Source organism: Neoarius graeffei, chromosome 2, assembly GCF_027579695.1.
Source record: "Neoarius graeffei isolate fNeoGra1 chromosome 2, fNeoGra1.pri, whole genome shotgun sequence".
NCBI classification, from domain to species: Eukaryota; Metazoa; Chordata; class Actinopteri; order Siluriformes; family Ariidae; genus Neoarius; species Neoarius graeffei.
The window spans coordinates 69,022,694-69,047,877 of NC_083570.1; the positions used below are offsets into that span (position 1 = coordinate 69,022,694).

A 25,184-nucleotide genomic window follows, 5' to 3' on the forward strand; every position below is an offset into this window, starting at 1 on the left:
GGTCGCAGGCAAGCTGGAGCCTATCCCAGCTGACTATGGGTGAAAGGCGGGGTACACCCTGTACAGGTCGCTAGGCCATCGCAGGGCTGACACAGAGACAAACTACTCTTCACACTCACATTCACACCTACGGTCAATTTAGAGCCACCAATTAATCTAACCTGCATGTCTTTGGACTGTGGGGGAAACCGGAGCACCCGGAGGAAACCCACGCGGACACGGAGAGAACATGCAAACTCCACACAGAAAGGCCCTCGCCGGCCACAGGGCTCAAACCCAGGACCTTCTTGCTGTGAGGCGACAGCACTCACCACTACTACACCACTGTGTCACCTCGGAATGTATAATAATAATAATAATAATAATAATAATAATAATAATAGCTGGCTTTTTTCATGGTATACAGTGGTGCTTGAAAGTTTGTGAACCCTTTAGAATTTTCTATATTTCTGCATAAATATGACCTAAAACATCATCAGATTTTCACACAAGTCTGAAAAGTAGATAAAGAGAACCCAGTTAAACAAATGAGACAAAAATATAATACTTGGTCATTTATTTATTGAGGAAAATGACCCAATATTACATATCTGTGAGTGGCAAAAGTATGTGAACCTTTGCTTTCAGTATCTGGTGTGACCCCTTTGTGCAGCAATAACTGCAATGAAACGTTTGCGGTAACTGTTGATCAGTCCTGCACACCAGCCTGGAGGAATTTTAGCCCATTCCTCTGAACAAAACAGCTTCAACTCTGGGATGTTGGTGGGTTTCCTCACATGAACTGCTCACTTCAGGTCCTTCCACAACGTTTGGATTGGATTAAGGTCAGGACTTTGACTTGGCCATTCCAAAACATTAACTTTATTCTTCTTTAACCATTCTTTGGTAGAACGACCTGTGTGCTTAGGGTCGTTGTCTTGCTACATGACCCACCTTCTCTTGAGATTCAGTTCATGGACAGATGTCCTGACATTTTCCTTTAGAATTCACTGGTATAATTCAGAATTCATTGTTCCATCAATGATGGCAAGCCGTCCTGGCCCAGATGCAGCAAAACAGGCCCAAACCATGATACTACCACCACCATGTTTCACAGCTGGGATAAGGTTCTTATGCTGTAATGCAGTGGTTTCCTTTCTGCAAACATAATGCTTCTCATTTAAACCAAAATTCTATTTTGGTCTCATCCATCCACAGAACATTTTTCCAATAGCCTTCTGGCTTGTCCACATGATCTTTAGCAAACTACAGACAAGCAGCAATGTTCTTTTTGGAGAGCAGTGGCTTTCTCCTTGCAACCCTGCCATGCAGACCACTGTTGTTCAGTGTTCTCCTGATGGTGGACTCATGAACATTAACATTAGCCAATGTGAGAGAGGCCTTCAGTTGCTTAGAAGTTACCCTGGGGTCCTTTGTGACCTTGCCGACTATTACACGCCTTACTCTTGGAGTGATTGTTGTTGGTTGACCACTCCTGGGGAGGGTAACAATGGTCTTGAATTTCCTCCATTTGTACACAATCTGTCTGACTGTGGATTGGTGGAGTCCAAACTCTTTACAGATGGTTTTGTAACCTTTTCCAGCCTGATGAGCATCAACAATGCTTTTTCTGAGGTCCCCAGAAACCTCCTTTGTTCGTGCCATGATACATTTCCACAAACATGTGTTGTGAAGATCAGACTTTGATCAATCCCTGTTCTTTAAATAAAACAGGGTGCCCACTCACACCTGATTGCCATCCCAATTGGTTGAAAACACCTGACTCTAATTTCACCTTCAAATTAACTGCTAATCCGAGAGGTTCACATACTTTTGCCACTCAGAGATATGTAATATTGGATTATTTTCCTCAGTAGATAAATGACCAAGTATAATATTTTTGTCTCATTTGTTTAACTGGGTTCTCTTTATCTACTTTTAGGACTTGTGTGAAAATCTGATGATGTTTTAAGTCATATTTATTCAGAAATATAGAAAATTCTAAAGGGTTCACAAACTTTCAAGCACCACTGTATCAGATATATTCCATTCAGCTAGCATGATATTGAACTCGTCTTCGGCTCACTGAATATCATGTTAGCTGAATGGAGTATATCTGATATACTACTCACTGCCAGCCAATATTATTTAAGTATTAGAGAAAATTGATAAGAACCCCAATAACAGTGTCCTGCTATAAGAAACATTAGCTGAACAGCAGTCAAAGGAGTGCTAATGAACTCAGAGGTGTGGCTGTAGGTTTTTAATCAAACCCACCAAGAGCCACACCTTTTTCTATTTGTTTAATCTGTTCATGTTTGGCCTTGAAATTGTGGCTCCTGCTTGGTTGGAATGAAAACCCACATCCACACTGAACCCTGTATGGATAAGACTGGACAACCTGGGATAAAATGGAAAGCTAATGAATCTCTAATGTTGCATGCAAAACATTTTACATTGTACCATGGCACAGCCACGACAAGGATCGGCTCACCTGCTAGTACTTGGAAGTGTTAAAGTTTTCTCTGATGGATCAAATGGACAGTTTTCATCAAGAGATCCTAATGACACAATCTTTACATTGGCTGTCCAATCATCTGTGGACTACAGACATACAGTAAAAAACAGACCCATTTTTAATCATATATATATATATATATATATATATATATATATATATATATATATATATATATATATATATATATATATACACATATATATATACACTGCACAATACTAATAATGCCCCAATAACAATTTCAGTTTAGAAGTTGTAGATGACACAAACTATATATACAATACATACAAGAATATACAAACCTGTGGCTCATAGCGAACAACGAGATGATAGTTAAGAGTTACTGGGATGTTGGTGACAATGAATCGGAGTCCTGCTCCATCTTGAACCCGCACAACTCCTGGTCCAGTCCAAGCAATAGGCTCAACTGGTGTATGTGGTCGTAGAATGACCTGATGGAGGGATCCTGGCTGCAGGGGAATGGTTCTCTGGAGAACCAAGCAGCCATTTTATACATGGATCTAAACAGTATACCAGATTTGTCAAAATGATATGTAGTCTGACTGTACCTGGCCTTGTCTTCGTTTTCGGCGGCTCTCACGCTTAACCACCACAAATCTCCCATCCCTGAACTCAACATCATAGCCTCTGCTTCTGAAGTAGTTCACACAGCTAGGCAGAGTGACAGCAGGACGTGTAGTGTAATATGCTACAGGAGGCCAAGAATTCTCATATGGAGAAGGTTCAGTAGGGTAGGGGTTGTGAGGCTCCTGCTCTGTAGGCTCAGTTTGGTGATAAGACGGTGGTGTAGGCTCACGAGCTGTGGTTCCTTGGGGACAGTGTTGATGTGGACGAGATGTAGTAGGATACAGCTGCGGTGCAGGGGAAACATTGGGTCTAACCTAGGAAACATAAGTATAATTCTCGTTATACTTCCTAATCATAAAGTGTCAAAGTCTGCCATATGCTTTGTGTGAGCCATACATGATAAACTTAAACCAAAATTCTAGAGGTCATGCCCTATGTGAGACAATATGCAATTAACAATAATAGAAGTATCATCAATTTCCATTGTGATCACCCACCAGGTAAGTGGAACATCTGGTGTCCAAAGGAAAAGCATTTTCAGCTTCATAGAGATAGAAATCAAGAGGGGCCAGGAAGTACCCAGGAGCTGGTTCACTGCAGCGATTTCCCACCATGTTGGCTCTGCATTGACACTGTCCATTCTCTGAGATGCACCTAAGTATACATACATAAATACAAACCTGTATGCTTGTGCACTGGTTTCCTAGAGGATAAAAATTGTGTGAAGTGTTTCATTGTCTGCTAGCTTACAGAGTACTGAAGGCTCCTCCTATGTCACAGTCACAAGGTTGACAACCATAGACTGTATTTCCTAGTCCCCAGTATCCTGGCTAAAATAAAAAGAACAAAATATGAATAAAACCTTCTATGAAAATAATCCTTATCGGACATATACTAAAATTTTTGTGATGCATTTTGTCAGAAAGAATAATGGATTGTGGGACTCACTACACACTGGTTACACTCTGGTCCATGGGCAAAGTGGTCACAATTACAGTGGCCTGTGTTCTGGTCACATGGGGAGGTGCTTATAGTGCCCAAGAAGTTACACATACACCCTGGTCATGGCCACACAAGAACAAAGAGACTTATCTACTAACAAAGTATACAGAAAAACAAATTTTCTTCCTGGACAAACTTCAGTTTGCAATTTAAAGGATTTATGGATCCAAGTATATGAAAATACTTAAGCTTTCATGTTTGTTGTTATGGCCAGGTCCTTGCCCAAACTGATAATCGCATCATCAGTTTATCTTTAGCTAATCAGACACAAGGTACACCACCACACTTGCCAGAGCAGTTAGGAGTTAGGGCACCTTGCTCAAGGGCACTTAAGCCAGCCCTCAAGTTCAGGGAATCAAACTAGCAACCTTTTGGCCCCAAAGCTGTTTCTCTAACCATTCAGCCATCGTTTCCCCCGAATAAGCTTTCATATTTCTCCTAAAAGCCGAGCATCTACAGATTGGACTAACCTACTGCCTTTTGTATATTTACGCTGCAAAAAGTGATGACAAAGCATATCTTGAATATGAGCAGATTAATCTCATATGTCTTTATTATGAAATTATTATAAATTTTACAAATTATTACAAATCTCAAATAATTCAGCAATTGATAATAATTTAGATGCTTTTACACATTTAAAGATAATTTTGCTTCTTTGTAGAAATACATGCTTAAAATACACAAAAATACATAAATGCTCAGTTATCTGCCAGTGGAAGACAATTCAAGCTTATGAGAAGATTAAAAAGTTTGTAATCATTAAAAATGTCAAGAAATTGTTTTAATACTCTTGTATTTGTTTTATGGTAAACTTAGAACAGGAAATACTAGATTAATTTGTCGATATTCAAACTATTTTAACTTGCAAAAATGTCTTTTTTTTGTAGCATATGAAGAAGGGGAAGAGGATCTCTTACTCTGACAGCCACTGGGGTCTTCCTGGCTGAGTCTATAGTATCCAGTCTTGCACCGGTCACAGCGCTCACCTTCTACATTCTGCTTACACACACATCTACCACTCACTGGATCACACAACCTACCATCCACAGACCCTGCAGAGTGGCAGGTGCAAGCTGCAGAGAAAAAGAACAAGATATAAAAATTAATTTGAAAAAGATTAAAAAATATCTAACTCAGTGATAACATTAAATTGTTGGTGTATTCTGCCTTTTTAAACACACTCACGTATGCAGGCATAAGGATCATTTAGAGAACGCAGAGGGTCCTGGTAGTAATATGGCTTGCACAGCTCACACTCAACACCTATGCGGTTGTTTCTGCAGTCATCACACACGCCACCACTGACTTGCCCAGTGGTTATGTAGCGCTGTAGGTCAAAGTGACATCTCTCAGAGTGGCCATTACAGTTGCACCCTATAACAAAGTGTGGAAAGGTGCAGTTTTTATTTATTTTCTGCCATGTACACATTTGTAGTCTAGTAAGACCAATATAAGATGCTATACAAGGTGCTACACAACTAAAGTACTACTACTGCCCAAATGCAAGGCATGAAATCCTGAGTGACTTGAGAAAAAAAAAAGGCTTATACTGGACCCTGAACCCTACAAAAAACAGTCTTTGCTGAGTGTCCCTGACTATCTCTTGGGCTACTGAACCATTTAGGTCATCTCCTTTCATACAGTGCGAGCAACTACTACTACTGCTGCTATTATCATTATTATTATTAATTTTGTGATGGTGTTGTATTTACTTCTGCAAACATGTGGGTCAGTGCTTCCAGCTGGCCTCCAGGGGGCATCATTGTAAAAATCCTGGCACTTCTCACAGTGGTTCCCCATGGTGTTATGTTGACACATACATCGCCCATGAACCTGGGAACAAACAGCCCCTGTTACATTCGATACTACATACTACCATACTAAATAGTGTGCCAAAGGAATACAGTAAGGCAGAGTTTACTCATCCATAATACCGATAGCTACAGTGGTGCTTGAAAATTTGTGAACCCTTTAGAATTTTCTATATTTCTGCATAAATATGACCTAAATCATCATCAGATTTTCACACAAGTCCTAAAAGTAGATGAAGAGAACCCAGTTAAACAAATGAGACAAAAATATTATATTTGGTCATTTATTTATTGAAAAAAATAACCCAAATGTTACATATCTGTGAGTGGCAAAAGTATGTGAACCTTTGCTTTCAATATCTGGTGTGACCCGCTTGTGCAGCAATAACTGCAACTAAACATTTCTGGTAACTGTTGATCAGTCCTGCACACTGGCTTGGAGGAATTTTAGCCCATTCCTCCATACAGAACATCTTCAACTCTGGGATGTTGGTGGGTTTCCTCACATGAACTGCTCGCTTCAGGTCCTTCCACAACATTTTGATTGGATTAAGGTCAGGACTATGACTTGGCCATTCCAAAACATTAACTTTATTCTTCTTTAACCATTCTTTGGTAGAAGGACTTGTGTACTTAGGGTCATTGTCTTGCTGCGTGACCCACCTTCTCTTGAGATTCAGTTCATGGACAGATGTCCTGAAATTTTCCTTTAGAATTCGCTGGTATAATTCAGAATTCATTGTTCCATCACTGACAGCAAGCTGTCCTGGCCCAGATGCAGCAAAACAGACCCAAACCATGATACTACCACCACCATGTTTCACAGATGGGATAAGGTTCTTAGGCTGGAATGCAGTGTTTTCCTTTCTCCAAACATAACACTTCTCATTTAAACCAAACATTTCTATTTTGATCTCATCCATCCACAAAACAATTTTCCAATAGCCTTCTGGCTTGTCCATGTGATCTTTAGCAAACTGCAGATGAGCAGCAATGTTCTTTTTGGAGAGCAGTGGCTTTCTCCTTGCAACCCTGCCATGCACACCATTGTTGTTCAGTGTTCTCCTGATGGTGGACTCATGAACATTAACATTAGCCAATGTGAGAGAGGCCTTCAGTTGCTTAGAAGTTACCCTGGGGTCCTTTGTGACCTCGCTGATGTTAGGGTTTTGCTGGGATTCGAACCTGGTTCGTTGGTGTGATAATCCAGCAAACCCCCACTAGGCCACCAGGGGGATGACTCAAATGCAGAGGCGTGAGGCGGAAGTAGAAAAAGAATCAAATGGTTTATTTAAACTATATACACTATATACAGGGCAAAACAAAAGACAAAAAAAACCAAAGAGTAAATCCAAAAGAAAAGCAAAGTGCAAAAATTCAAAAGCTAAGAAGATCAAAAACACAGTACAAAGGAAACTGGAGATAAACATAACAGCACAAAGACTCCGTGACAAGAGGACTGAACTCAGGGGTATAAATAGACAAACTAATTAAGGACACAGGTGAAGATAATTAGGCAATTAACACAAACACAAAACACAGGAACAGTGGCGGCCTCTAGAGGCCAAAACAGTCCTAGTCCTAACAGGACCCCCCCCTCTAGGAGCGTCTCCTGACGTTCCCAGGGCGATCCGGATGGGCCGAATGGAAGTCCCGACATAGTTCTTTATCAAGGACATCCCGAGCAGGAACCCAGCAGCGCTCCTCAGGACCATAGCCCTCCCAGTCCACCAGATATTGCAACCCGCCGCGGACCCGGCGGGAGTCAAGCAGGCGATTCACAGTGAACACAGTCTGCCCCTGGAAGATGCGGGGGGGTGGGGGGTTCCTAGGGGCAGGGGCATACGTAGACGTCAGTACGGGCCGTAACAGGGAAACATGGAAAGTGGGGTTGATCCTCAGAGTCCGGGGCAACTGGAGCCGGTAGGAGACAGGGTTCACCCTGCGCACCACCTTGAAGGGGCCAATGTAGCGAGGAGCAAGCTTGCGGTTCTCCACCCGCAGTGGAAGGTCCTTAGTGGACAGCCAAACACGCTGCCCAGGGCGGAAAGCGTGTGCAGGTCTCCTATGGCGGTTGGCCTGAGTCTGGTTGGTTCTGGAGGTCTGTATGAGGGTCTTCCTGACCATGCTCCAGGTCTTGCGACACCGTCTCACATATTGGTTGACCGAGGGCACCCCCGCGTCCTCCTCCTGGTCCGGGAACAGAGGTGGCTGGAACCCGAATTGGCACTGGAATGGCGACAGCTTGGTGGCCGATGACTGCAGGGTGTTGTGGGCGTACTCCGCCCATGGCAGCCAGGTGCTCCACGATGTCGGGTTATCCATAGCCAGGCCTCGCAGGGTGGTTTCCAGGTCCTGGTTGAGCCTCTCTGTCTGACCATTGGACTGTGGGTGAAACCCAGAGGAGAGGCTGGCAGTGGCTCCGATGACCTTGCAGAACCCGTGCCACACTCGGGAGGAGAACTGGGGCCCTCGGTCTGAGACGATGTCCTGTGGAAGACCAAAGACTCGGAAGACATGATTAAACAAAAGTTTCGCAGTTTCAAGAGCAGAGGGGAGTTTGCACAGTGGTATGAAGCGGCAGGCCTTGGAGAATCTGTCAACTAAGACCAAAATGACCGTGTTACCTTGTGACTCAGGGAGACCCGTGATAAAGTCGACTGCCACGTGGGACCAGGGACGCCGGGGAATGGTCAGAGGATGCAGGAGACCCTGGGGACGCTGTCGTGGGTTCTTGGTTCTGGTGCAAACCTCACAGGACAGGACAAATGACCTTACTTCCTTCTCCATGTTAGGCCACCAGAAGCGTCTTTTCAGGAAGTCCAGGGTCCTCCGAGCTCCCGGGTGGGCGGTGAGAGGGGAAGAGTGACCCCACTGGAGAACCTTGGCCCGGGCTTGATGTGGGACGTACAAGAGGCCTGGTGGCCCCGTCCCAGGACCGGGGTCCTGGCGTTGGGCTCGTCGGACAGCCTCCTCAATACCCCAGCGGACAGGGGCCACAATCCGGGACACAGGGATAATAGGCCCGACTTCATTCTCCCTGTTAGTGGCAGAGAACAGTCTGGACAGTGCGTCAGGTTTGGTGTTCTTGGAGCCGGGGCGGTATGAGAGGGTGAAGTCAAACCGACTGAAAAACAGGGCCCACCTAGCCTGTCGAGGGTTCAGTCTCTTGGCTTGCTGGAGGTACTCCAGGTTCTTGTGGTCAGTCCAAACCAGGAATGGATGTTGTGCTCCCTCCAGCCAGTGCCTCCACTCCTCAAGGGCCAGTTTGACTGCTAGCAGTTCTCGATCCCCCACATCGTACCGGGACTCAGCAGGACTCAGGCGGTGGGAGAAGTAAGCGCAGGGGTGCAGCTTTCCTTCCGAACGTTGAGAGAGCACCGCGCCGACACCACTGTCCGAGGCGTCCACCTCCACGATGAATGGTTGGGAGGTGTCCGGGAGAACCAGAATGGGTGCCGTGCAGAAGCGGTCCTTGAGGTCTTTGAACGCCTTTTCTGCCTGAGGAGACCAGCCATAAGATCCACCTGTCCCTTTGGTGAGGTCTGACATGGGTGCTGCCACAGAACTGAAGTTCCTGATGAACTTGCGGTAGAAGTTAGCGAATCCTAAGAACCGCTGAACCTCCTTAACGGACTTGGGAGTAGGCCAATCCTGGACGGCCAGGGTCTTGGCAGGGTCCATTTGGAGTTGGCCTGTCCGTACAATAAATCCCAGAAAGGAGACCTCGGGAACATGAAATTCGCATTTCTGGGCCTTGGCGAACAGATTGTTCTGTAGCAGCCTCTGGAGAACCTGGCGGACATGGTGGCGGTGCTCCTGCACGGTCTTGGAGAAGATAAGGATGTCGTCGAGGTAGACAAAAACGTATAGGTTAATCATGTCCCTTAAGACGTCATTGATTAGGGCCTGAAAAACAGCTGGTGCGTTGGTGAGTCCGAAGGGCATCACCTGGTATTCGTAGTGCCCAGACGGGGTGTTAAAGGCAGTCTTCCACTCGTCTCCCTGTCGGATACGGATGAGGTGGTATGCGTTCCGTAGGTCCAACTTGGTGAAGACGGTGGCGCCTTGGAGCAGGTCGAAAGCTGTGGACATCAGCGGAAGGGGATATCGGTTGCGCACAGTGATCTTATTCAGGCCCCTGTAATCAATACATGGTCGGAGCCCCCCATCCTTCTTGCCGACAAAGAAGAAGCCGGCTCCAGCAGGTGAAGTGGAGGGTCGAATAAACCCAGAGACCAGGGCATCTTTGAGGTATTCCTCCATGGCCTTGCGTTCTGGCTGAGAGAGTGAAAACAGTCTGCCACGAGGAGGGGTAGTCCCAGGGAGCAAGTCGATGGCACAGTCGTAGGCCCGGTGCGGAGGAAGAACGGCGGCCCTGCTCTTGCTGAATACCTCCTTGAGATCCCAGTACTCTGTGGGAACTTGAGATAACTCGGTGAGATCAGGGGGCTCGACAGGAGACACAGGAGAGCTAGAGAGCAGACAAGAGGCATGGCATGCAGGGCCCCATTCCACAACCTGGCTTGTTACCCAGTCTATGCGAGGGTTGTGGCGAGTAAGCCAAGGAAGGCCTAGAATAACTGGGAACTCAGGTGAAGGAATCAGGTGCAGGGATATTTCTTCCTTGTGACCTTGAGACTGGAGGAAAACTGGAGAAGTAACTTGGGTGACTCTTCCATCACCTAACGCTTGGCCATCGAGGGCAGACACAGACAGTGGGACTTCAAGAGGTGCAGTCGGAATATTGATGCTTTGGGCGAAGTGAATATCCATAAAGTTCCCAGCCGCCCCTGAGTCTATCAAAGCTTGACAAGAGTGGACAGACTCACCCCAGGAGATGGAGACCGGGATGTAGATTCCTTGGCCAGGGAGTCCGGGAGAGAGGGTAGGCCCCGTCACAACCCTCCCTCGGCTGGACGGGGCGGTCCTTTTCCCAAGAGTTCGGGACATGATGCTCGGAAGTGACCAGGATTGCCACAGTAGATGCAGCACTTGTCTCTCCTTCTGCGCTCCCTCTCAGATGCGGAGAGGCGAGTACGACCCACTTGCATGGGTTCTGGACAGTCACTGAAGGAGGTAGACGGTCTCCAGGTAGAGGTAGGGAGGCTGGGGGGGCTCAAGGCTTGGTGGCGTTCTCTCATCCTGTTGTCCAGACGAATAGCATGTGAGATGAGGGTTTCGAGGTCACTTGGGCATCCAATAGAGGCCAGACCGTCCTTGATGGGGTCAGACAGACCATGGTGGAAGGCTGACACCAGGGCAGTCTCGTTCCATCCACTTACTGCTGCGAGTGTTCGGAACGAGATGGCGTAATCTGCGACGCTTCCTCCTTGCCGGATGGACATGAGCTTTCGGGCTGCGTCGGTACTGATGTCTGCCTGATCGAAGACCCGAAGCATCTCTTCAGAAAACAGCTGGAAATCAAAGCACTCAGGTCCCTGTCTTTGCCAGATAGCAGTAGCCCAGGCTCGCGCCTTACCAGCTAATAAGGTGATCACAAAGGCAATCTTGCGGCGATCCGTAGTGTAGGTGGTAGGCTGAAGCTCAAAGGTGAGTTGACACTGGGTAAGGAACTCTCGGCACTCACTGTGCTTGCCGTCATACCTCTGTGGTGCAGGAAGGCTGGGTTCGCGAGGTGAAGAAGGCAGCATTGCAGGAGGCACTGGAGCAGGAGTGGGAGCTGGATCAGGAGCAGGAACTGGATCAGGAGCAGGAGATGCAGGCAGAGATGTCAGCTGTGCCAGGGTTTTCCCAATTTGCTGAAGCAGTTCCTCGTGGCGAGCGAGGGCCTCACGTTGGCTGGTGAGCGTACGTCCATGAGCGTCCATGGTCGCTCCGAAGCGTGTCAAAGCTGCCATAATTCCCTGAAGGTTGGCCGGGTAGACAGTTGAAGCAGCCTCTGCTGAGTCGGTCATGACGGAGTCTTTCTGTTAGGGTTTTGCTGGGATTCGAACCTGGTTCGTTGGTGTGATAATCCAGCAAACCCCCACTAGGCCACCAGGGGGATGACTCAAATGCAGAGGCGTGAGGCGGAAGTAGAAAAAGAATCAAATGGTTTATTTAAACTATATACACTATATACAGGGCAAAACAAAAGACAAAAAAAACCAAAGAGTAAATCCAAAAGAAAAGCAAAGTGCAAAAATTCAAAAGCTAAGAAGATCAAAAACACAGTACAAAGGAAACTGGAGATAAACATAACAGCACAAAGACTCCGTGACAAGAGGACTGAACTCAGGGGTATAAATAGACAAACTAATTAAGGACACAGGTGAAGATAATTAGGCAATTAACACAAACACAAAACACAGGAACAGTGGCGGCCTCTAGAGGCCAAAACAGTCCTAGTCCTAACAGCTGACTATTTCACACCTTGCTCTTGGAGTGATATTTGTTGGCCAATCACTCCTGGGGAGGGTAACAATGGTCTTGAATTTCCTCCATTTGTACACAATCTGTCTGACTGTGGATTGGTGGAGTCCAAACTCTTTACAGATGGTTTTGTAACCTTTTTCAGCCTGATAAGCATCAACAATGCTTTTTCTGAGGTCCTCAGAAATCTCCTTTGTTCGTGCCATGATACACTTCCACAAACATGTGTTGTGAAGATCAGACTTTGATAGATCCCTGTTCTTTAAATAAAACAGGGTGCCCACTCACACCTGATTGTCATCCCATTGACTGAAAACACCTGACTCTAACTTCACCTTCAAATTAACTGTGAATCCTAGAGGTTCACATACTTTTGCCACTCACAGATATGTAATACTGGATCATTTTCCTCAATAAATAAATGACCAAGTATAATATTTTTGTCTCATTTGTTTAACTGGGCTCTCTTTATCTACTTTTAGGACTTGTGTGAAAATCTGATGATGTTTTAGGTCATATTTATGCAGAAATATAGAAAATTCTCAAGGGTTCACAAACTTTCAAGCACCGCTGTAGTTTTGTTTTTATTGTCCATGTTACAGGTCAAAAAATTTCAACCTAGCTGATTTTTTTTTGACCCAGGCTAAAATGTTTAACCTAGTTCATCATTTCCAACCTAGGTAAAATTTTGGATTATCTAAGAAACTTAAAGGTAGACTGCCTTTCAGATTTTCAAGCGTAGGCCATAAAAAGAATTTTCCCTGACACCAAATTATTTTTGTTTAGTGGACCAAAAGCTACTGAATTCGAATCATAGACTTCCAATATTATTATTATTATTATTATTATTATTATTATTATTATTATTAAAAATAAAACAATTAATATATTTAGGGCCACGTGGCCCTAAATTCTCCCCTATTTTTGCCTACTTCAGCATGAGTCAATTCAAGATGTGGTGGGCTTTCCCTGTTCGCATAAGGCAATGTGGGATACAAATTTGAAACAGGAGAAAAAAATGGAGGATGCGAATGAAGCGTGAAAAACCAACTACAATAACGGAAAGCAAGAAGAAAAGATGTTATGTTGCGAAGGAAAGGAAACACAGGACCAAACTAATAAATATCGGCGGTCAGCGAGCATCTTGGTATGATCAGCTGTTCGTTTAGCGACAAAGATGTAACTGTCAGTGCACGGTCAAAGGTAAACCTGTAGATGGCAGTAATGCAACACTGGACGCCAACTGCCATAAAACCCAAAAGAAGAAGGAAAAGAAGAAGAAGCAGGTAAACCTGCGCATGCGCACACTGGACTTCCTCTGTCTGCTTGACTGCGTGAAGCGAGCGATTTCATGCACATTATTTGCAAGGGAATCCCCTCAAATTAAATAACTTCCCAGCCACAGAATGGCCTGGGTTTTTTTGTTTGTTTTGTTTTGTTTTTAGATATTGCATCAATAAACCTATATCACAATGACCAAATTTCAGAGGGAACTAAATTTCACCGATTTTATGAAATCGAAAGGCCCTCTCACTTTAAAAGGGATTTTTCATCACTTCTTTTGTCTTTCTTCCATCCACTTCCTTTCTGTCTCCACCTACCTAGTATTTCCTCTTGTCTGTCTATCTACTCCTATCTATCTAATTAGCATTTTTTTTACATATCTTTTTTCATACTTAACCAGGATTCAACCTTAGAACCTTCTGAGTCTTAACCCCACACTTTAACCACTAGACTAGTGACTATTGCAATGGAAGGAGTGATATATATTTTGAATTTATTAATGAGTCCAGTCTTATTATGTCATCAAGTAGTTTAAAATACAAAGTCTTCCCAAATCCTAACCTTAAACCTAACCCCAAGGTACATTATGTTTTATTATAAAATACAAAGTCTTCCCAAACTTTAACCCTAAACCTAACCCTAGATATAGTAAGTCTCCTTAATGCAAGTAGCAAATTATGAACTGGGTTAAAAATTCTAACGTAGGTTGAAAAATTCCACCTGACCTTCAGTTCTGACCTGTAACATCCACACTTATTTTCAGTGCCGAAAAAGCATTTGAGACCAAGGTCTCATTTTCTTGCATATCTCTAACAGGGCACATGCAGTATATATTTAAATATATAACTACTGTATAGTTGTATATTTAAATCTGTAATTAGCATTCAACATTCATATAATAATTACTCACAAGTTAGTGGGTCAATAATACTGATTGTCAAATCCAATGCTTGCTTATCAAAAGAAATTAATAAACTGAGGCCATTCTCACCATGCCAGGTTCATTCAAGGTATCTCCGCGCGCATTATAAACAGGCATGCACTGACTGGCATGGCCATTGCAGAAGCAGCTCCCTCTGACCACCATCTCATAGAGAGCATAGTAGTATTTCTCCTGTGGATTCCTTCTCTTCCGCCCCAACAAGTCATCACCCAGTGTGAGTAAACGTGTAAAGTTCACTCGCAGGTTAGTCATGGAGATGAGCTCTAAAAGCAAAGAAAAAGGATGCTACTTGTCTTTTTTTATGGAATTTATATTTTTATATTGTATATTTTACAGAAAGTGTTGTATTACACATATATTCGGTTCCTTTAGTTGAGAGAATAGGTTCAAATTCATTGGTAGTTAATGCAAAGTCAGTGCATTTGTATCAAATATATATTTGCACAGTGTTATAGCTGAACAAAATTTTATACAAGCTAGAAATGTATATCATGAAATCATAGCTAGGGTATGCTATCAGCTCCAAAAATGTTTTATTAAGTTCTTTTCTTAACATGCAAACCTTGAATGGTAGGGTCAGATGGATTTTCAATTTGAAAGGTGGGGTCCAAAGCCTTTAACACCACCTGTAAGGGATTTACAATAATTAGAACACATATTATATACAGTGTCTTGCAAAAGTATTCATCCCTCTTGGTGTTTGTCCTGTTTTGTCGTGTTACAAGCTGGAATTAAAATGGATTTTTTTTTAGGATTAGCACCATTTGATTTACACAACATGCCTACCACTTTAAAGGTGAAAATTGTTGACTTATTGTGACACAAACAATAATTGAGATCAGGCCCGCCGACAGGGGGGGACAAACGGGTATGTTGTCCCGGGCCCAGGAATGGGGAGGGCCCAGAACTGGGCTCTCATGAAGTTGCGATTAAATTATTTTATTTCATTTCAAAATGTGTTGATTTGGGGGAGAAATGTGCTATATTTGCATTCAATAAATGATTTCTAGATCTTTTGCCTTTATTGTCTTTGAAAAAGGCATCAAGAACCCCCTACCACCCCTAATGCAAAAATGGTTTGGTCTGACTCTTTGATTAAGGGGAAAAAAACGACATCGTTCGATCATAGTGCTTCGACAATCAGCGTGCGTGCCATTTGCCAACATGCACAAGTCAGGAGCACAGAAAAGAAAAGAGAAAAAGAGAGGAAGAAACCAAGAGACTCAGGGGCTCACTGCATAAATATTTTTAAAAAGATTCGGATGATGCAGCAGGTACTAGCAAAGGCAGTGGGGCAGCTGAGCCAGGTAAGACACAGCCAACTTTTTCCAGCCCCGTAAAGTAACCCCAACCAAGGCACGCACGGCACGCAATTCATGTTACAAACGAGGGGAGAGCAAGTCACACTGAACACCATATCAAACGCACAGGGCATTGAATCATTTCATAACCACAACGGCTTAATAACATTGTGTTTCATATATCTGATTGAAGCTAAGAATATTCACATTAGCCTGCAATCATATCCCGCCGTTTCTCAAGCGGTGTGTTCTTCTCTGCTTTTCACACTGGACAGTACGCACGCACAGTATACTATGTTCGCCCCCAGCCCTGCCCGAAATCCCCCGTCCATCACTGCTCCTTCAAGAGCACCCCAATCGCGTGATTATAGTAGACTATCCACGAGTTTAGGAATACCTTTTTGAATACCTTTTTGAATACCTGTCATTTAAGGGTTGGAGTGAGTAGAGACTGGGATAAGAGAGGTGGGTGGGTGTGTGGGTTGGCCCGGGGGGGGGGGGGGGGGGGGGTTGTTGGGGGGGTCCATTCAGAGCATTTTGTCCCGGGCCCAGCCAAAGCTGTCAGCGGCCCTGATTGAGATGAAAAAACAGAAATCTGGAGTGTGCATACCAGTAGGTATTCACCCCCTTTCGTTTGAAACCCATAAATAAGAGCTGATCCAACCAATTCACTTCATAAGTCACATAATTAGTTGATTAAGATCCACCTGTGTGCAAACAAAGTATCACATGATCTGTCACATGATGTCTGTATAAATCAACCTGTTCTGGAAGGACCCTGACTCTGCAACACTACTAAACAAGCAACATGAGAACCAAGGAGCTGCCAAACAGGTCAGAGACAAAGTTGTGGAGAAGTATAGATCAGGGTTGGGTTATAAAAAATATCCCAAACTTTGAGTATCCCACTGAGCACCATTAAATCCATTATAGCAAAATGGAAAGAATATGGCACCACTACAAACCTGGCAAGAGAAGGCCGCCCACCAAAACTCACAGACTGGGCAAGGAGGGCATTAATCAGAGATGCAACAAAGACACCAAAGATAACACTGAAGGAGCTGCAAAGATCCACAGCGGAGATGGGAGTATCTGTCCATAGGACTACTTTAACCCGTACACTCCACAGAGTGGGGCTTTATGGAAGAGTGGCCAGAAAAAAGTCATTGCTTAAAGAAAGCACGTTTGGAGTTTGCCCAACAGCATGTGGCAGACTCTCCAAACACATGGAAGAAGATTTTCTGGTCAAATGAGACTAAAATTGATCTTTTTGGCCATCATGGGAAATGCCACGTGTGGCGCAAACCCAACACCCTGAGAACACCATTCCTACAGTAAAGCATGGTGGTGGGAGCATCATGCTGTGGGGATGTTTTTCATCTGCAGGGACAGGAAAGCTGGTCAGGACTGAAGGAAAGATGGATGGCACTAAATACAGGGCAATTTGGGAGGAAAACCTGTTTGAGTCAGCCAGACGTTTGAGACTGAGATGAAGGTTCATGTTCCAGCAGGACAATGACCCAAAATATACTGCTAAAGCTACACTGGAGTGGTTTAAAGGGAAACATTTAAATGTCTTGGAATGGCCTAATCAAGTCCCAGATCTCAATCCAATTGATAATCTGTGGCATAACTTGAAGATTGCTGTACACCAACGCAACCCATCTAACTTGAAGAAGTTGGAGCAGCTTTGCCTTGAGGAATGAGCAAAAAACCCCAGTGGCTAGATGTGCTAAGCTAATAGAGGCATGCCCCAAGAGACTTGCAGCTATAATGGCAGCAAAAGGTGGCTTTACAAAGTATTGACTTTTTTTTTTTTTTTTTTTTTTTTTGGGGGGGGGGGGGGGGGGGGTAGATACCTATGCACACTCCAGATTTCTATTTTTTCATCTTAATTATTGTTTGTGTCACAATAAAACAACAATTTTCACCTTTAAAGTGGTAGGCATGTTGTGTAAATCAAATGGTGCTAACCCCCCAAAAGTCCATTTTAATTCCAGCTTGTAATGTGACAAAACAGGGCAAACATGAAGGGGGACAAATAGTTTTGCAAGACACTGTATACTATGCTAAACATTTGATGAAAAGGACAGATGTTGAAAAAGGTTGTACTTCGCCATCAGTAGAAGGCTCAGCTCCAGAGTAGCGGCTGTCACAGATGAGGTCATCTATTGTTTTTGCTGGTCCAGTGGAGATTCTGGGAAAGTTGGTAGGACAGTCTGCCGAGAAGTATCGAAACACCTTCCAAGTACGACCAAAATCCTTTGACCGCTCCACCAGCATTGCAGCAGGTCTGAAACTCTGTACAGTGATGATCCAGTGCATTGTGGTGTTAATGAAAAACACAAACCAATTACCCCATCTCTCCCCAACAAAAAGAATAAAAGTACCTTAAATGTCATTACTAAATGACTAAACTGAAACATAGTCTCCAAGTCCAGTTGAATGCTGACTTGATGCACACCTGAAGTATAAAAGATACAGTTTTAAAGGTCAATACTTAGCAGATGGATTCGTCAGCCATTCATAATACTTTATATTACATGGAAACGAGTGCTTTACTGGGAAATACACCACTCATATTTTTCATAAGCACTACATCCGGGACATGGAAAACCAAAACCATGACATAAATCTCTATGTGTCATTTGTGAGGAAATTGATGAATTGTTTTGATAAATTTGGGTACTTTTTGTTTGTGAATGTGTCTATATAATAAAAAGAAAATCACATGTTGGCTTGAAAATATGAAATTTATTTTCTTGTGTTGAAAAACTCGCATTTTTCATATGAAATACATCATGGATCTGAGTGACATATCTAAATAATATTTGCTGGGGTTGAGTGGTATATCAGATATATTCCACTCAGCTAGCGTGATATTGAACAAGTCAAAAACGAGTTCAATATCATGCTAGCTGAAAGGAATATATCTGATATACCATGAAAAAAAGTCAGCCAATATTATTATCATTATACATATACATTCCTTACGGGGGTTCAACATGTCTTTCTCTTTCAAAATTCTCTCAAAATCTTTCATATTTAATGAAGCAAACCTGGTGGCCATGTTTGTTTACAAATTGTCCCAGTCGCTTGCTAGCACGGAAGTTTTATGTCTTAGATGTGTGACATCATGTTGTCTTGACAACCATGCAATATCGTAAACCATATTCAACACTCATTGTCCATTGGGTAGAGTAAAGTAATATACATAGGATAAGCGATATGCTAACAATATTGCATGCTCTCAAACCAAATGAATGGAACCCACTAGATGGGAATAGATTACATGTTTTTATTCCATCAAAAAAGTTTAGATTAGCCTTGTATTCTCTCTTATCCGGCAGACAAAGAAATGATTCTGTGCATGCGCAGCAGAAAAGTTTTCTCATTGGATCTTCGCATGAGCTCCGATGTGTGACATTATGTTGTCTTGACAATGTGTAATATTATAAAAATATTGCACACTCATTCTCCATTGGGGAGAGTGGCATAATACAGAGAGGATAAACGATATGATAACAATATTGCATGCTATCAAACCAAATGAATGAAACCCACTAGAAGGGAATAAAACATGTTTTTATTCCATCGAAAAAGTGTCCTGTATAATAATTCCTGATATTTCACTCCAATGACATCACTCCCAATGTTTTCCCACTGACTTGAGGTGCATTGTCAAAATGGCGAATTGGTTCAAAATTAAAATTATTTTTGATTAACTTGTGGGGTTTTGTGTTTGTGTGGATGTGTTCATGTAATGTAAAGGACATTACACAGTGGCACAAAGATATGACGTTTATCTTGAAAAATATGTCACTCATTCACAAATATGTTTGCCACTTGAAGATAAACTTTATAGCTTCAGACAACCATGTAATATCCTCCATCCATAACCACTTATCCTGTGCAGGGTCGCAGGCAAGCTAGAGCCTATCCCAGCTGACTATGGGCAAGAGGCGGGGTACACCCTGGACAAGTTGCCAAATCAACGCAGGGCTGACACATAGAGACAAACAACCATTCACACTCACATTCACACCTACAATCAATTTAGAGCCACCAATTAGTCTAACCTGCATGTCTTTGGACTGGGGGGGGGGGGAACCGGAGCACCTGGAGGAAACCCACGCAGACATGGGGAGAACATGCAAACTCCACACAGAAAGGCCCCCATCAGCCACTGGGCTCGAACCCAGAACCTTCTTGCTGTGAGGTGACAGTGCTAACCACGACACCACCATGCCACCATGTAATAGCCTCTATATATGTATTCTTCTGATATCCTTAATGGTCACTTGAAATGGGATTATGGTACTAATCAAGAAAGCTATTTGTTGTTGTTGTTGATTCACACAATGGGTAAATCTGGGAGACTTACCATTCTCAGACTGCCACCATTTCATCTTGTGCTCTGGCTCAAAGGTGGTAATGATATTTTCGATTTGATGGCTGTTAGGATTGTTGTCTCGATTGTAGGGGCTCCTTGAATCACACGTGAAACATTTCTGTTCATCCTAAAGAAAACATGGCATTTGATGTATGAAAAAAAATCCTTATTATATCAAAAGATTGGCAACTTAAGGACCAGCTGGCAACTGGATCTAGCAGTTTTACTTTTAATTGCTGAGTATACAGTGATGCTTGAAAGTTTGTGAACCCTTGAGAATTTTCTATATTTCTGCATAAATATGACCTAAAACATCATCAGATTTTCACACAAGTCCTAAAAGTAGATAAAGAGAACCCAGTTAAACAAATGAGACAAAAATATTATACTTGGTCATTTATTTATTGAGGAAAATGATCCAATATTACATATCTGTGAACCTCTAGGATTCACAGTTAATTTGAAGGTGAAATTAGAGTCAGCTGTTTTCAATCAATGGGATGACAATCAGGTGTGAGTGGGCACCCTGTTTTATTTAAAGAACAAGGATCTATCAAAGTCTGATCTTCACAACACATGTTTGTGGAAGTGTATCATGGCACGAACAAAGGAGATTTCTGAGGACCTCAGAAAAAGCATTGTTGATGCTTATCAGGCTGGAAAAGATTACAAAACCATCTCTAAATAATTTGGACTCCACCAATCCACAGTCAGACAGATTGTGCACAAATGGAGGAAATTCAAGACCATTGTTACCCTCCCCAGGAGTGGTCGACCAACAAAGATCACTCCAAGAGCAAGGCGAGGTCACAAAGGACCCCAGGGTAACTTCTAAGCAATTGAAGGCCTCTCTCACATTGGTTAATGTTAATGTTCATGAGTCCACCATCAGGAGAACACTGAACAACAATGGTGTGCATGGCAGGGTTACAAGGAGAAAGCCACTGCTCTCCAAAAAGAACATTGCTGCTGGTCTGCAGTTTGCTAAAGATCACGTGGACAAGCCAGAAGGCTATTGGAAAAATGTTTTGTAGATGGATGAGACCAAAATAGAACTTTTTGATTTAAATGAGAAGCGTTATGTTTGGAGAAAGGAAAATACTGCATTCCACCATAAGAACCTTATCCCATCTGTGAAACATGGTGGTGGTAGTATCATGGTTTGGGCCTGTTTTGCTGCATCTGGGCCAGGATGCCTTGCCATCATTGATGGAACAATGAATTCGAATTATACCAGTGAATTCTAAAGGAAAATTTCAGGACATCTTTCCATGAACTGAATCTCAAGAGAATGTGTGTCATGCAGCAAGACAACGACCATAAGCACACAAGTCGTTCTACCAAAGAATGGTTAAAGAAGAATAAAGTTAATGTTTTGGAATGACCAAGTCAAAATCCTGACCTTAATCCAATCGAAATGTTGTGGAAGGACCTGAAGCGAGCAGTTCATGTGAGGAAACCCACCAACATCCCAAAGTTGAAGCTGTTCTGTACAGAGGAATGGGCTAAAATTCCTCCAAGCTGGTGTGCAGGACTGATCAACAGTTACCGGAAACGTTTAGTTGCGGTTATTGCTGCATAAGGGGGTCACACCAGATACTGAAAGCAAAGGTTCACATACTTTTGCCACTCACAGATATGTAATATTGGATCATTTTCCTCAATAAATAAATGACCAATTAGAATTTTTTTGTCTCATTTGTTGCACTGTGTTCTCTTTATCTACGTTTAGGACTTGTGTGAAAATCTGATGATGTTTTAGGTCATATTTATGCAGAAATATAGAAAATTCTAAAAGGTTCACAAACTTTCAAGCACCACTGTACTAAATGCAAAGGACTCAGACATTTCTCTCTCCAAAACAAGCTTCATACAAAATAAATCAGTGCTACATGGTGCTAGCATAATATAAGATGGTACAAAAGCATACATAGCACATATTTCCATTAGTTGGCATGTATGAACAAGAATTTCCTTGTATATCCCTGTATATAAACATAGAGGAATTCATATTCATATCACTACTACTGATTTACTGAGTTAATGTAGCAACTGTTGAGGTGATTCTTCATGCCAGCAAAAACAGAGAGCATGCAAAAAAACATGCCTTTATCATAAAGGATGGACTGCAAGTGAAAGAGGCATAAATTAGTCTTTAGGGAGAGGAGAGACTTATCACACTGGCAGATCTGAACACGCCTGTAGCATGCATGCACAGGGTTGGCCACATTGCTTTCAGTCTGCATCAAGGTAAAACTTTGCTGCTTGCTGAGATGCTGTGACAGACAGATTTGTGATAGAATTTTATTCTGGAAAATGTATGTCATGGCAGGCATTCATTTACTATAACCATTGACCGCTATGGATAGCAAAAGGCCTTGCCCACAGCTGGGAATTATGACACTGTGCTGCAATATAAGGTATTTCCTGAGGGCATTACCATTGAAAGAATTACAAGAAATCATTTTGAAGTGTTATTTTTTTGTAGAATTAAAGAAATTATAATTGCAAGACGCACTGTAATGTGCATTCTCTTTTAACCAGTTCAGTTCAACTTGTTGAGCACTTCAGGGAGTAGATATCCCTCTAGTTTCATTGTGCAGATATAATTCAATGTGTAAAACATAATAAACCCCACAATCTAGCTAACATTATGGATAGTTTGGTTTGTAACTGACCTCCAGGTATCCCAGGATGCAGTAGTTCTGGGGTCCAGTTAGACCACAGGTGGATGAAGCAGAGAGTTGAGCAGCACGGCCCACCATAAGATCACCTAGGGTGGGGTGGCATGAGCTCCACTCACATTCTTCCTGGAAGTGAGCTGGCACCACTAGAACTATAAAAGAACAAATATTTGAACTGCTGTGCTGGTGAAATGAGCCAACACCTCTCTGCAGTATGCCTTCACATCTATCTCAAGAGCATGATCTGTATTGTTAAGGAGATAAACTTGTTAACTGCTTAACCAATCATCTCTACGGATGCATTTGAGAAAGAAAAAAACCTATTTGTGAAAAAGACGCACTGTAATGTGCATTCTCTTTTAATTTGGCAATAGGTGAAATCAAAATTTTCCCAGCCAAGTAATCTTACAAAAACAAATCTGATTAGACAAATAAAATAACTCAAGAGGGCAAGTGTCTGCAAGAAAATAACAAAAAAAAATCCATCTGAGCCCAGCAAGTGATCACATGTTTGTACTGACGAGGCATAGCGAAATGATTTTTCTGTTAAATTCCAGCAACGTCAGAGCAAATACTCACAAAGGAGCAGGACTACAGACATCCACCTTCTGCACATTGTTGCTTTGGCTGTGAAAATCATGCGTTGAAGAAAGAAACAAAAAAAATACAAATGTTTGTTAATAATAAAAAATTATTAATTTAGAATGAACACCAGAGTATTTGCATGGGGTACAATGTTTGATTCCATTTTAACCAACAACGAAACTTTAGCTTTATGCTAAAACCTGAAATAATTTCTGTAACCTTAAAATTATTCAACACTTTCCATTTGTAGGCACTGATAAAAATTCCAGCAGATGCAGTTCATTAACTGTCTGACTATCTGCAGCGCTTCGAGCCATTCAATCCCAATATGCACAGTCCTCAGAGCTCCTCAGGGAAGAAGCTGCAGCAGCCTTCATCTCAATGGGATAACACCGACATGCCTGGAATTTAAATTATTTCAATAAATGAGTCAATACCTTTTAGACTTTCTGGAAATTCTGCAAAATGAAAGAATTAAAATGTATATCCATCCATCCGTTATCTGTAGCCGCTTATCCTGTACAGGGTCGCAGGCAAGCTGGAGCCTATTCCAGCTGACTATGGGCGAGAGGCAGGGTACACCCTGGACAAGTCGCCAGGTCATCGCAGGGCTCAAAATGTATATTTTCTGCCTATTTAACTGTGAAATTCCACAACACACGTGGAAATTAATGCACATACAGTACACGAGACACATCAGTGCAATTACCTTTCCAGTCCTCCACTGCCCAACTTGCCTTTACGGTAGCACTGTGGTAATTTAATTTTTTTTTCCTCGAAAAACTTGCTTCCAGTGTTTGTCTCCAGGCATTAGAACTTAAACATTGTGCCACAAAGTATGGTAGTAAAATAGAGCAAAGGAAATGGCCCATTCTGTTTCATTCTCATAGCCTGGGGACTTTGAAATGACATGATGGTAGTCATGCAAATACTGTGTTAACAGCTGGCTATAATATTTAATGTTCCAAAACAAAAATACTTTTATAGACTTGCACATAAAATGTGGAAGTCTACAAAGAAAGATAATGCCTTTACATGTTACCTCAAGAACATGTACAGACCAAATTATTACAAACCCACAGAGTAAAATTGAATAAGCACTTGCTTTAGACATTTCATACTGACTCATTGACCATTAGTCTTATTCCATAATTGTCCAAAAACAAAACAGATTTGGAGTACGCCACATAATCTTATCTCCTGTCCAAGTGGAGATTTAGATTTAAAATGCATAACTTTCCAGGTGATGTGATGCCACACAGCTTGTAAGAAGAGTGAACTATGAAGCTGTTCCTGTAAGAGTTTACGAATGAACCATCGAGTTTATTTTCTGCAAATGTCTCAGACATTTACGAAATGACCACCAGTCACACAAAATTAGTACAACAGAGGAGATAGTACAGTATATGGTAATAGTGCTATGTGCAGTATTACCTTTGAGAGAACTGCAACATAAAAATAAACTTTACAGCAATGGCACTTACATATTAACCAGAACAGATCCTGTGCAGAAATGGAATTATGTTGTCCATTCAGTTCATTCAGTGTCTACCAATTTCCCCCTCCATTTCCATGCAGCAGGCAGCAATGGATTGTGAAGCAATCACTATCAAGAGTGAAACATGTAAAGGCACACCTGAACACCTGAGAATGTAGAAGGGTGAGAGTGTGTGAGCAGAAAAAGGAGCTGCAGGGCTCTGTGGTAAAAAGGGATT

General features: G+C 42.6%; 1 protein-coding gene across 3 annotated transcripts in view; it reads right to left on the reverse strand.

Moving 5' to 3' along the window:
• lamb4 (laminin, beta 4) overlaps positions 1 to 25,134 on the reverse strand; it is a 51,368-nt gene extending 26,234 nt beyond the window's left edge. The window contains exons 1-18 of one of the 3 annotated variants that reach the window (XM_060914793.1): positions 24,954 to 25,134; positions 23,711 to 23,870; positions 23,464 to 23,511; positions 22,879 to 23,036; positions 20,192 to 20,327; positions 18,198 to 18,271; positions 17,920 to 18,108; positions 15,069 to 15,132; positions 14,555 to 14,769; positions 5,806 to 5,926; positions 5,279 to 5,467; positions 5,011 to 5,166; positions 4,037 to 4,146; positions 3,839 to 3,918; positions 3,586 to 3,742; positions 3,070 to 3,402; positions 2,803 to 2,988; positions 2,474 to 2,583 (exon numbers count right to left, since the gene is read on the reverse strand). In XM_060914793.1, the coding sequence (XP_060770776.1) occupies positions 2,474 to 2,583; positions 2,803 to 2,988; positions 3,070 to 3,402; positions 3,586 to 3,742; positions 3,839 to 3,918; positions 4,037 to 4,146; positions 5,011 to 5,166; positions 5,279 to 5,467; positions 5,806 to 5,926; positions 14,555 to 14,769; positions 15,069 to 15,132; positions 17,920 to 18,108; positions 18,198 to 18,271; positions 20,192 to 20,327; positions 22,879 to 23,036; positions 23,464 to 23,511; positions 23,711 to 23,786 (2,402 nt within the window). In that variant the 5' untranslated portion in view covers positions 23,787 to 23,870; positions 24,954 to 25,134. Of the gene's footprint in view, positions 1 to 2,473; positions 2,584 to 2,802; positions 2,989 to 3,069; positions 3,403 to 3,585; positions 3,743 to 3,838; positions 3,919 to 4,036; positions 4,147 to 5,010; positions 5,167 to 5,278; positions 5,468 to 5,805; positions 5,927 to 14,554; positions 14,770 to 15,068; positions 15,133 to 17,919; positions 18,109 to 18,197; positions 18,272 to 20,191; positions 20,328 to 22,878; positions 23,037 to 23,463; positions 23,512 to 23,688; positions 23,871 to 24,953 lie in introns of all 3 variants that reach the window. The other 2 variants (XM_060914794.1, XM_060914795.1) reach the window with 2 other exon arrangements.
• Between the last annotated feature and the right edge of the window lie 50 nt (positions 25,135 to 25,184).